General features: G+C 52.8%; 3 protein-coding genes across 3 annotated transcripts; 2 read left to right on the top strand and 1 right to left on the bottom strand.

Moving 5' to 3' along the window:
- Positions 1-2,531: 2,531 nt before the first annotated feature.
- Positions 2,532-3,653, top strand: HRG_09702 (uncharacterized protein; the record flags this gene model as incomplete). The annotated part of the gene is made up of 3 exons (XM_044868173.1): positions 2,532-2,539; positions 2,613-3,481; positions 3,592-3,653. The coding sequence occupies 3 exons, from the start codon at positions 2,532-2,534 to the stop codon at positions 3,651-3,653; spliced, it is 939 nt and encodes a 312-aa protein (XP_044716754.1).
- Positions 3,654-6,000: 2,347 nt separating this feature from the next.
- On the top strand, positions 6,001-6,853 carry HRG_09701 (MULE transposase domain-containing protein; the record flags this gene model as incomplete). Its single annotated transcript, XM_044868172.1, has 4 exons — positions 6,001-6,373; positions 6,446-6,573; positions 6,658-6,693; positions 6,842-6,853. 4 exons carry the CDS (start codon positions 6,001-6,003, stop codon positions 6,851-6,853), a joined length of 549 nt encoding a protein of 182 aa, XP_044716753.1.
- Positions 6,854-7,563: 710 nt separating this feature from the next.
- Positions 7,564-12,055, bottom strand: HRG_09700 (integrase core domain-containing protein; the record flags this gene model as incomplete). The annotated part of the gene is made up of 9 exons (XM_044868171.1): positions 7,564-7,665; positions 7,721-7,837; positions 7,883-8,713; positions 8,780-8,805; positions 8,883-10,007; positions 10,062-10,143; positions 10,208-10,351; positions 10,417-11,134; positions 11,652-12,055. 9 exons carry the CDS (start codon positions 12,053-12,055, stop codon positions 7,564-7,566), a joined length of 3,549 nt encoding a protein of 1,182 aa, XP_044716752.1.
- Positions 12,056-13,107: the final 1,052 nt, after the last annotated feature.

The following is a 13,107-nucleotide window of genomic DNA, read 5'->3' as shown; positions in this document are numbered from 1 at the left end:
TCTGACCCTAACCAAGCGGTACAGGCAAGAAGGAAATAGTTGACCTTCTTGCCCAAGTCCGTATTGTGAGGGCACACTTCTACGCGCATGAACTGAACAGCTGGAAGCGAATCCACCTATTTCAAACGACAAATATAACGCGATGCGTGCATCTACGGCCTTGAGCATTGGCACTGTTATCCAGTGCTAACAAAAGTCATGGTCGAAATTGTTGCCTCCACTCCTCAGAAAAGGGACCGAAGGAGTGAGAACGTGTCGAGAAGCTTGCGCAATGTGATGAAGAGACTGGACACGTTGCGATCGAAGTACGATGTCGATATCTACTTCTGTGCTAGACATGGTAGATATTTCGAATATTCATCATCTCCTTCTTTCCGACCGTCAGTGCTTGAAATAGTACGTCAATCTGCCATGCTGGAGATTGAGATAGAAGCTAATTGATGACCAGGAAAGGAGTTATAGGGCCGTGCAGAAGGGCCCTGAAGACTTTAGAACGAATGATGTCCTCTCGGGCTCTTCGGTTCATCCGCAACGCTCGCCAATGAGCACCTCAGAAGTATTGGAAGTCGATGAACAAGAAGCGTCGGAAAGTCATGTACTACGGGCGGAGGTTGACACGTCTGTAGCCAACTTTACAACATAAATGACGTTCCGGCGGGGCCATGTATGGCCGCTCAAGATTTCCATTTGACGCAGACCAATGACATGAACAACACCACTTCGGACCGGCGTCGTCCGGTGAGATGATAACCGTCATCACATGAAAGAACATAGAGGACCGGCATGTACCCTTGACATTTAAGTCTGGCGGCTGCCGAAGTATCGGACCTGCTGATACAGTATCTTATGTGTTAGAATGCATCTGTCTCGAATGCTTCTGCCAAGTTGCAGAGAAATAGGCTTGGTTGTCCAGTTCGTGTGCCGCTCCGAGCATGGTGTAGCCAACCGAAGGCCTGTTACCCGGGGCTCGCGAGGAACCCGGAGGAAAGGATAGCTGTCCTCTAGGGTGGACTGGAATTGGCTTTGTTTCGTGTTGCAAACCAGACGTCGTTTTAAAGTGCGCCTCAATTGAAGGCCGGGCTTTGTTAAGAGACTTGGCTTCCGCCTTCGTGCGGATGTACCCGTGGGTCAAAAAGAAAAAGGAGCGAATCAAAAACTATGGATGCCACGTCTTGTGTAAGAGTCATGCCATTGTTTTCACGCGCCTGAAGTGCTTGACCCTGGTAGGTGGCTGGTGATTCCAACTACTGGCTGAATTGACTATTCCAGAGAAAAAGCACGGGGCCGGGAGTCATCTCGCGGTTATAAAAGCAGGTTAGCATAGCCCCTTAAGGAGGCCGTCAGAGATCAATGAATTGAACGATTTGGCCCCCGTTCTTCACTCTCTGTTTCGTTGTGTGCGCTTTGCAGGTGTAACCTTTTGTTCATGCCGGTGTACGATCTAAAAAAAGATCTTCAACGTCATCTAGGTACGACTTGCTCTCTGGGTCCCCTCCCGGCCCATCTCGCGGCCACAGTCAATAAGCCGGCATAAGGTCGAATAGAGGTCTCGGAGGGCATGAGATCCCTAATTTCAAAGGGAGTGAATCATGTTGCACAGTCAATACAGTACTGTACTGGCATCCAGAAAGGTATTTTTTGCCAAGGTTTGCCGAAAGATGCACCGAAAGTAGAGAATTGGCTGTCGTCAAGTTTAGGCATCGGGGCCGGGCGCAGGGAAGAATTAGTCGTTGAGCTGGAGCGAACTCCCTGCAAACAGCCATTTGAAAAATTGATTCGCCGAAGACACCTGTCAATTGCTGTGGTCGGAGTCAGCCCTTTGACGGCTGCTTCTGCTGCGCCAGTTTTGAGACCTTGCTGGTTCGCTGGTGAGTTTGGGAGCCCGGAAAGTTTTGGAGCCTAGCGAGCAAAAGTTGACTCTCGCACATGCCGTTCGTGATTTCTATAAACATCCGCCATACCCATTGGAGCCAGTGCAGCACGTGAGGCCCAGACTGCAGGGAACGTGCAATGCTGGCTCAACATATACCTTGCGTCTTCTTCAGCTCCCCTTTCTTCACGCACTGCCACCGCTGCTCCGCAATAACCGGGAGCATAAACTGCTTTGCGAAAAGGTACGTTTCTTCCCTTGTCGATTGCAACATGACTTTAAAGCAATTGGCGTTATTATTTCTCTTATCTGACGGAATATGACCTGCTAGTTTTTCGTGATCATAGTTGGCTGAATCATGAAACTGCCCTTTCGAAAACGTGACAAGAAGATTGTTGTTGCGTCGCCTTGTCCTGACGGGGTCCGCCTCCCTAAGCCGGAGCCGCCACTGATTCCGCCACGTGGAGCATTAGCCGGACCGCTCACGCAGATCCTCCCGGCCATCCTGCAATATATATTCTCCTTTGTGTGCCCGCACTCGCGTGATGAGAGCTACGACACGTGCGAGGGGAGTATCGGCGACGGTGGATGCATGCTGTGCGACCTGAGAAATTTGTCTCACTGCGCTCAAGTCAGTCGAACGTGGCGAGCCAATGCGACCATGGTCCTGTACGTTTTGCAAAGCCGCAAACCCTCTTTGTCTGTTGAGACACCAGTCTTATGCACAGTCTCTGGTTTCCAGTTATCACAGCGTTCGAATAGACATGGTGCACTATTGCAGGCTCGAGGCCCATCTAGCTGAAAAGCGTAAGAAGACTTCACACCTCGACCGCAACGGCATCCCGACAAATCCGGCACTAGCGAGATTGAGGCTCTTCCGACGGACAGTACGTGAAGATCCAATTCGTATCGGCAAGGTCGTCCAATTTCTCAAGACGCCGTTTATGATACGCGAATCGTGGCAAGTCGAGTTGGCCCAAACCATTGCCGTGCTGCCTAATCTGCAATATGTTGACCTACCTGAGAGAATGTTTACTGATGAGCCCAATAACGCCATGCTCAGGCGCGAGGTGCAGGTGCGGTGCTGTAAGCTCCGCAAAATCGCATATTCTCGGGGATCTGAGTGTTGGCTTGTCGGTTTGGCCTCTCAGCAGGTGTGGCTATGGCTCGAGGTTCTGGAGCTCAACAGCCTTGACGTCGACCCCTTGGCGATGCGGGCTGTCCTCGCATCTCTAACCCGCCTCCGGGCTCTCAAGGTCACAAAGACACACAGCTTTTCCGATGAGCTGATGGCCTTTGACGACGGTCTCCCTCCGCTGGTCGCATTGGAAGAGCTGATACTGAAGGATACGCCTAGGATGACTACTGTCGGTTTGATCAAGTACTTATCTTCATATGAGACCCAAAACGCGCTTAAGGTCCTAACTCTCGAGGACACGGGCGTCCAGTCGTCGCAGCTGCAAGAGGTCTTGGTAGTGACACCAAGCTTGAGGACCTTGGCTTTCCAGGCAAAGGTTTCGGAGCCTTTCCCGAGCGCGAAGTGGCCTCAACTGCTAGCATCGGCGAAGCTGAAGACGTTGCGTTTCGAGATTTCCGAAACGCCAGACGCGGGTCCATACACAGCGCCTGGCTATTATTCATACCTCGCGTCTTCCATCCTTTCTGGAGGTCTGCCCAGCATACACAGACTATACGTTAACGACGTCAGCTTCCCTAACAAGCTTTCACGATTGTCGTGGCCGATCTCAAAGCTAGGAAGAACCCGAATCAGTCGAGGCTGTAGCTCCTCTATCGCCAGCCCACCTTCGATGCGCATGTCGCTAACTTCAATTCCTGCTGTCGCCATACCACCCAATCAGCCGAGTTTCAGCCTGAACAAAAAAAATCGCCTCAACTGTAATTGTCCCCCCTTTGTCCAGCAGGAAGCAGATGCGCCTCCAACACAGATCCTTGAAGTATTTAGCAAGAGCAACGACATTAATACCTGGGACTTTACCTGCATTGACTCCCACAGAATGCCAGGCGCTGGGGTAGCTTCGAGCAGTTGTCCGGTGAGCAGGTACGGTCTCGCGGCGGACGTGGCCGGACATGACTGGGACCGAGGCGAGGCGCGCTGGAGCCTACTGAGCAGAGATAGCATAAATGAGTTCTTTGTAGTGTCGGGGTGAAAATTAAGCAGAACAACAATTCGTACCGCCCTTCAGTATAACTTTAACGAACAGAGTCGCCAACAACAGCAGCTGGTGCGAGGAACAGCATCAACCGTGTCCTTCGACGAGGCGATTCAGTTCTTGTGGATGTTTGCCTTGCGAAACTTTCTCAAATTACCCAAACCCTCAGCAAGAAGATATAGTAGACTTATTGCAAGACCGCTAGCAGAGGAAGCACACGAAGGAACAATACATGATTTTGCGAAATTGGCCAAGATCTAGGGTTTCAGTCGCCAGAGATCAAGAGTCTAGCGCAGGCGTCAGGCAGCTCCGAAAATAGCTGGGGAGTCGAGCTCGATTGTAACTTGACAGAAAAAGTTTGCCTGTTTGAGCATCACAACGTCGTCCCAGCGAGTGTGGTGGTGAAAAGCGAGGGCAAACCGCATTTACAACGACGTTGCGGTCACCCGAGATACGAAACGTACTACCAAGTCCGGAAGTTTCTCGAACCACTTTCCTACAGACGCCGCCTTACGGACGCCGTGTGGCTGACCCCCTAAATCTGGCATGGATACATTCCACTGCCATGCACCATGCCCCTTCCAGTGCATGGCTGGTTTTGGAACTTTTCGTTCCAACCATTACTTCCCCAGCCATTCTTCTGGCTAGAAAAAGGCAGCTATCTGTAGCTATCCTAGAATTTCGAATCTTCTCCATTTCAACAATACTAGGAGTAGCGATATGACCACCATCCTGTCTCCTGGCGGCGGCCAGACACAAACATCGCGTGCTCTGTTCGACCCTGGGCTTCACTACGGCGATGGAGACAATAATTCCTTATACAATCTGTTTGCGATATGGCCAGAAAACTATTTCAGCAGTCTGCCTAAGCCGCATGGCAATCGCGGAGTCGATGAACCGTATTGGGTTTTGCGGCAATCACGAATATTCTTGGACGACTGTTTCCGCGGCGGCGGCGCCAGGCGGTTATTTACCCGGTGATTCCAGGCCCCGACAAGCCGGAGAGAGCGTGCTTGCGCGAGCAGACGAAATCGAAAGACACCGACAAGTACATCGGTAGCACCGTTCGCTTCCAGTCCGCCTTGTATTTCGCTCAAGAGCAAGCCAAGTTTGACACAGAACTGGCTCTTGAATTGGCCAAGAATTGCCGTAGACTTGGTCCTCGGCGAGTTGCTTCAGACATCCTCAGCCCATCGACGTCGCCCTTATCACCGTCGCCGCTGGAGCAACCAAGCGGAGAGCAAGAGGGATATGAAGAATGGAATGGCATTTCCGATGCAGAGTCTAGCAGTCAAAGTACCTCTGCACCTATCCCTAATCCGCCAATTCCTGGCCCTGCCGCTTTATCGATTGATGCCCTTCAATTCCAAGTCAACGAGTTCGCAAAAGAAAACGGATTTGGGGTTGTCAGGCATAACGGCTCCGGCAGTCAAGCGCGGAAAACCCGATACGTGTTTCAGTGTGACCGGTACGGCGAGCCTCGCCCGTCTAGGAGCGCAAGTCTTCGCCAAAAACGGTCCCGCAAGTGTGGTTGTAAGTGGAAAATTATTGCGGGGGCCCTGGAACAGGACGACTATATGTGGACTCTACGGGCGTTTTCCAATCCGCAGCACCGCCAACACAACCACGACTGCAGTATGAGTCTCTCGGCCCATCCAGTTCATCGGAGGCTTACTGAATCTGTCAAGGCCACAATCGAAGTGATAAGCCGACGAGTCGGGATAAGGGCGCGCGATATACGCGGCATCGTCAGAGAAAAGCACCCGGCATGCTCTACACGAGAAAGGACATATACAATGCCCGAGCACTTTTGCGCCGCGAGAAGCTTGGCGGATTGGGCTCAACGGCCGCTTGATCAAGCTCTTTGACGAGAGGGACATTCCATATATCGTCAAGTGGTCAGCGACAGAACCTGGTCGCCTTGTTGGCCTAATATGGACCTTTCCATTCTGTCTCCGAATGTGGAAACGCTTTCCGGAAATAATGAGCTTTGACAACACGTATAATACGAATCGATTCAAGCTACCGCTCTTCCAGGTTACAGGCCAGACTTGCCTAAAGTCTGTCTACAATGCCGCGTTCGGTCTGATCGATAACGAGAAACGTGAAGGGTTCCAATTCCTCGCAGAAGGGATCAAGAAATTGAGTGAGAAACATGAGATTCCGCTACCTGAAGTCGTTATCACCGACTACGATCAGCAGATGAAGGCAGCATTGGATAACCAGTTCCCCGACAGCCAACAACAAATATGTATCCACCATATCAACTCCAACGTTCTTCTCAATGCCAAACGGAAGTGGAAGAACGCAAAGGAAGAGAGCGATAGCGACGGTGGTAGCTCTGGCAGTGGACAGACGCAGATAGCGTTGACTTCGGGGGATATAGACGCTGTCCTCGCGGTAGGGAGACATGGTGACCCGCCTTTAAAGAACGGCCGCCCCGCGCCTGTGCCTCACAGCTACCGGGGCGTCCTTGAGCTATGGAAGTATGTGGTCTTCGCACAGACCAAGCAAAATTACGAGAAGGCATGGGTGCGCCTGTGCGAAGAGTTCAATGACCAGCAGGCTATTCTAACGTATCTTTACAAGACCTATTTGCCCATAAGCGCGCAGTAGGCTCATTGCTTCATCAAGAAATACCGCAATTTCGGGGTTCGGGTGACCTCCGGTACCGAGGCCAGCAACAACAATATCAAAAGTTATCTACTCAACGGAATGAGCAATTTTCATGGGCTTGTTGAGGCGATTGAGGGTATGCTAATCGATCAGGAGCGAGACTTCACTGATAACTGCTCGCAAGACGAAGTACTGACCTCACGAACATACTCTGGCCCGGGGTCAGAGTACCTGGGAGTGCTTCGCATAGTGATGTCCCAGCCAGGACTCAATCTGCTCGCTAAGGAACACCGCCATGCTCTAAGATCGACACCAAGCGGTTCCTGTCCTGGCCGGAGCCGATCGGAGGTTGCAACGAAGACTGTACTATCTCTCCGCAGCTGGGGATTCCTTGCCGTCATACAATCTATAACAAATTGGAAGCAGGGGCGATCTTGACGAAATGGGACGTCCACCCTCGGTGGCACCTAAGGCAGCCCACCTCGCGCAACCCCTACCGCCGAATTCTCGATCCCAAGATCACAACGAGCCTTCGAGGACGTCCAAAGAATGCTACACAACCTGTCCCTGAGAGCAAGGCGGTTAGTCTACCAAACCATGAATGCAGGGAGATCGGGTAGCGGCTGGCAAGACTAGCACAAGCAGAAAGTTCAAAAACAAGACAGCCGCCCTTGGACCGAGTAAGCAGACAGGTGTATTAAAACTTATATCTATACCATCTTGTTCAATAGTATTGTAACGGTCTCAACTGAGTGTGTTGACAACTAGCTGAGCGACTGCGACGAGTATCCTAAAGCTAAGGAGAAAAGAAGAAGAAAAGAAAAGGAAAGCTCTCGAAGATGGCACGAGCTTATAAGCGGAGCTCCGGTGGGTCTTGTCGAGAGCGGAGCCGAGACCCTCACGGGCTCAGCCCGTTACAATAACCCCTCCTTCCTCCCCGTTTCGATCGTTTCGATTGGGGTGGTTTCGATCCAACTTTCCCATGAACTTCTTCATACCTAGCCAGTGCTATTGTGTCTGCGACGTACTTGACTGGCTCCCACGTCGGACCTATCCATCCGACCCATTTCACCAACACTTTCCACTCTCTCCCGACTTTCTTCCTGTCCAGAATCTCTTCCACTTCCCACAGCTCGCCATCGTCCGTCAAAATGGCCGGTGGGCGGTAGTCATCCGACGTCTGTGACGGTAGCGGATCGTCCGCTGCTAAGCGTAAGAGCGACACGTGGAACACGTTGTGTATTCCCGGAGGCGTGTCCAGCCTGCACGCGTGTGACCCAATGGTCTCCAGGACGGTGTACTTGGCCGACAGCCAATCGAGCTTCTTGGATGGCCGATTGGATCGGATGTTGCGAAGTCGCAGCCATACCTTGTCTCCAGGCTTGAACTGGTCTGACGGCTGTCTTCGCGAATTGGCGTTCTTCTCTTGCTGCTCTTGCGCTGACGCAATTGCCGCCTGGGCCCATTCCGTTGCCTCTCGAAATCGTTGCACAATGCTTTCAGCCCTGGTCACTGGGGACCTTCCGTCCGTCCGTAACTTCTCCTTGACTTGTATCGGGTCAACATGATACCCATGCGTGATAAAGAACGGGCTCAGGCCTGTCGACGTCGAGTTGTGATTGTTGATGGCCATCATGGCCGCTGGCAACAGCTCTTCCCAGTTATCCTGAGCATAAGCAGCAAAGATCCTCAGATATCTCTCGACTTCCTGATTCGCCCTTTCTGTTGCACCGTCAGTCTCGGGATGCCACGCCGTAGACAATCTTTGCTTCACGCGTAGCAGCTCGCAGAGCCTCTGCCATAGTCTACTGGTGAATTGCGTGCCACGGTCAGTGACGATCGCGCGCGGCACGCCATGGTGTTGCACCACGTTCCGTAGCAATGCTCTGGCCGTCGTCTCGGCCGTGATGTCCTTCAATGACTCAAGAACGACACTTTTGGACAGTCTGTCCGTCACGACCATAAGGTTGGTCGAACCGTTCGACTTGGTTGGTGGCAGGTCTGTCACAAAGTCAATTGACAGCTCCGACCAGATCCTGTCTGGAATAGGTAGCGGCTTCAATAAACCGCGACGCTTCTCTCGCCAAATGTTGCTTCGGCCACACACATCACAATTTCTCACAAATTGACGCACGTCTGAATCGAGGCCTGGCCAATAAAACTTGCGGCTCAACAAGGACTTCAGCATGTCCCGTCCGGGGTGTCCTGCAAGCGTTGAGTCATGCGTCTCCTGCATAAGCCGCGTGCGCAGGGTTCGTGGTTCGGCACCCAAATTCGCTCTCGCCAGCAGAGCCGCTGTCCATCGTCAATCGAGCATTCCGAGAGCATCACGGGCAGTCCCCAATGCGACGGCAGACGCCTCTCGCCTTGCTGTACGGCCTTTCGGATGAGCCAATAACGATTGTGCTTCTTGACACCTTCGTCCCATAACTTCTGCAGTTCCGGGTCCGAGAAAGGGTTTTCGATTGAGTCGTCTTGGTCAGTTGTTGCGTCATCGGGTTGATCCGTGTCGCCCTTGGTGACATAACCGCTCTTGACTTTTGTCACCAGGCCACCCTTGTTACGTTGCAGCAGCTGAACACGTCGTCCTTGCAACCGATCATCTTCGGCGCTGTGCGGCATGTCCTGTTCTCGTCGAGACAGCGTGTCCGGTACGACGGCTTCTTTGCCCGGTCGATGCTTGATGGTGAAGCTGTACCGCGATAGCGTCTCAGCCCATCGCGCCTGACGTTCACTCAGTTGCTGCTTCTTGGTGAAGTAACGGAGGTTGAGATGATCCGTCAAAACGGTAAAGGACTTCACACTCCTCAATTCGGCGTCCCAATGCTCAAGGCAGCGAATGATCGCCAGCAGCTCTTTATCGTGGATTGGGTAGTTGCACTCCGCCGGTGCGTTTTTCTTTGAGAAGAAGGCCACAGGCCGCATGATGCCGTCATCGCCCTTTTGCGAGAGCGCCCCTCCTGTGACATAACCGGATGAATCCGTCTCCACAATCGTCTCTCTATCCGGATCCCATTGCGCAAGGACCGGCGCACTGGTCAGAAGAGCCTTCAACTCCTCGAAGGCCTTGTCGCACTCCTTCGACCACGCAAACACCGCATCCTTCTTTGTTAACGCCGTTAGAGGCGCGGCGATGTTGGAGAATCTGGGAATGAATTGCCGGTAATAGTTGGCAAACCCCAGAAAGCTTCTGACGCCTTTGACAGAACGGGGTCGCTGCCACTGCTGAATTGCCTGCACCTTCTCCGGGTCCACGCGGATACCTTTCCCGGCTTCGACGATGAAGCCCAGGTACTTGACACTCTTTGCCTCAAAGTCACACTTGTCGATATCAATCTGCAGGCCTGCATCTCGCAGTCGAGCAAGGACCTGCCTGACTTTGTTGCGATGATCTGCGAGCGAACCGCTCGAGTAGATCAAGATGTCGTCAATGTAAGCGGAACAGAACTCGTCGAGGAAATCTCGCAACGTGTGGTTTATGTAACGCTGAAACGTTGCGGAGCACCCGTCAACCCGAATGGCGTGACAAGCCATTCGTAGAGTCCGTAACGTGTTCTGAATGCTGTCTTCCACTCGTCTCCTCCTCGACGCGAATCTTGTGAAATGCTGCGATAACGTCAAGTTTGGTGAGCCACTTGGCCTTGGACAGCGACCGCAAAGTTTCCTCGATCAACGGCAAGGGATATCGGTCTTTCTTGGTGATCGCATTCAATCCTCGATAGTCCACGCAAAGCGCAGACCACCACCGGGCTTCCTCACGAACAAAACTGGTGCTGACGCTGGAGAACTACTTGCTCGAATGAAACCCTTGTCGAGTAGCTCAGTGAGAGTCTTTCGCAGAACAATGAGCTCTTCTCGTGACATGCCGTACAATGGTCCCCACGGCGGTTCTTTCTCCTTGTCATCAGGGCCTCTCTCTAACTGAATCTTGTGATCACACCCCGGACGACGCGGTGGGAGTTGGTCCGCTTGGTCGCGGTCGAAGACGGATAGGTACTCGTGGTAGTGACGGGGCAGCTTCTCTCTCGGGTCTGACTTCTTCCTCGGAGTCAATGCCTTCTCAATGTCTTTCAGGCTTGCGGCGAAGATCCGCACTCCATCGTCTCGATGCTTGAACTTTCTTGCTCGGCGAACCATTCCGGCGAACACGAACGCCGCCTGTCCTCGTATGTTGCACCGTTCCTCCTCCTTCGGGTCTCGGCCTTTCACCCAATGGTCGTGCGTCCCGATATGCAAGAGGTTCTGCGATAATCGCAAGGTGACATCCTCCTGGTTCAACCACTTCTTGCCCAGAATCACAGGATCGGTCTGGTCTCGCACAACGTAGAAAAAAGCTCTTTTCTTCTGGTACCCGTCGATATCGAAGTCGAAGTAGGTCACGGCACAGATGGCCTCGGGTGAGAATGTGTTGACCTGCTCCAACGCTCGAGGTTTAATCGGAATACGCGGCAGGTGAAGCTTGCGGGCAAGGCGCTCACTGATGGTCCCATAACACAGGCAACCACAGTCAACGAAGGCCGTGGTGAAATACTCGATTGATACCGAAATTTACGTAGAGGCCTTCACAGTCCATCTCGTCCTTCTGAGTTGCCCATTCCGCCTCAGCCTTTGCGCGCTCCTGACGGCGATTTTCGTCAGGAGCTACTCGTTTTCCGAATGGTCATCGGAGGTATCCCCGCTAGAACTCTCCGCGGGCTCTTGGTGCTTTGCTCTCGAGCTTCTTGTCTTCTCTTCGACACGGACCTTGACTCTCTGCTGCCGCCGCTCCTTCCCGGGACACTTGGCCGCAAGATGGCCAAGCTTCCCGCACTCGTAACATTTGCGCTCCTCCAACGGAACAAATTGCTTTTCCTCCGGGGCCCTCCTGCCGTTTATCAACCGATTTGCTTTCACGGGTTCCCAATCCATCTGATCATCGGACGGGGACGACGTGGTTGGCGATCCGGGTGACGGGGCTTTGTCGGGACTCGAGCGGTTCGGATAAACGACCATACTCCTTTCTTGACCTCTGCTCGCGGCCTTGTTGTCGTTGGTGGAAATTGAGGCTATCTAGGCGCGAGCCAATCGTCAAGAGTAGCTCGGCGTAGCTGTTGAAATCCTTCGGGAGACTGACGGCACTGACGAGACTCGACTTGAGCCTATTATTAATTGCTCCTTCCAAGTAATTGATTTGCACCACGTCGGCCCACTCGCCACCGCCACTATCGGCAAGCTCTTTCTCGAACTTTGGGAAGAAACTGGCGAAACTCTCATCAGGCTTCTGCTTCAACGATCGAAGTCGATCCAGTGCTCGTGCCTTTGCGTTCGGGTCCCCGTACCGACGGTTCAAGTAGTCGAGAAACAGATCTGGGGAGCGAGCACCATCGATACCGCCCTGTTCGTAATAAGCAGCGGCCATGTTCTGGGCTGTTACGCCAACCGGGAGTACACATAGGCGAAGAGTGCTTCTTTATTGTCGAATGCCTGTCGGTCCACAGCCAATTTCGCTTTCATCTCTAAGAACCAGGGACGGAAGTTTTCCTGGTTCCATCGAATTTCGGCGGATCAGGCAAGGTTGGTTTTACCCTCTTTGATGGGATTCTTTCGGATGTCTCGATCGATTGAGGCGTGTTGTCGGACATCGGTTCGATAGGAGCGACTGGTTCATTTGCCGGAGTCGGAGTTGAGACGGCTGTTTGGAGGATTCGGATCTGCGATCGCATCTCTTCGCGTTCGGCCTCTTGGCTTGCACACACTTTCTAGTTTGTCCATCACTGCAGCCAGGGCTTGCATCATCGATTGAGGCTCAAAAGAACCTTGCTGGGAATCGATTGCCTCCATGACTGAAGATTTTCTCCTCGTCTCTCAGGACTGAGGGCGACTTGATCACACAGCAAGTCTGATACGGAAGGGATATCTCGACAACGGTCGAACGCTATCAACGCCTCGAAGGCTCCTTCCTACACGGCTGGACGTTCTGCACAGGGCTTCTAGTCCAGCTGCTGCCGTCCACACTGGGAGCCAAGCAGCAATCACGTACTTCTCGCTCAACCGCACGCCGTACGGAGAGCAGATTGACGCTCCACGTCCTTTGCTCGGGAGATGAGAGCTACGCGACGCGAGCCAAGCTGGCTTTGGCGCCGTACACACGCACTTTCGTCGCGGGCGTTCCACACAGGATTGCCCAAGCTACTGCCACTCCGCGTACCCACAAAGGGAACTGAACAGCGCTGCCAATTGATTGTGATCAAAGGCTTTAACGATGAAAGCGGAGCTTTAGGATAATGTAACGGTCTCAACTGAGTGTGTTGACAACTAGCTGAGCGACTGCGACGAGTATCCTAAAGCTAAGGAGAAAAGAAAAAAAGAAAAGAAAGGAAAGCTCTCGAAGATGGCACGAGCTTATAAGCGGAGCTCCGGTGGGTCTTGTCGAGAGCGGAGCCGAGACCCTCACGGGCTCAGCCCGTTACA

The sequence above is a fragment of the Hirsutella rhossiliensis genome (assembly GCF_020360975.1).
Source record: "Hirsutella rhossiliensis strain HR02 chromosome Unknown scaffold00013, whole genome shotgun sequence".
Taxonomy (NCBI): Eukaryota; Fungi; Ascomycota; class Sordariomycetes; order Hypocreales; family Ophiocordycipitaceae; genus Hirsutella; species Hirsutella rhossiliensis.
This window is presented reverse-complemented; position numbering and strand designations above follow the sequence as displayed.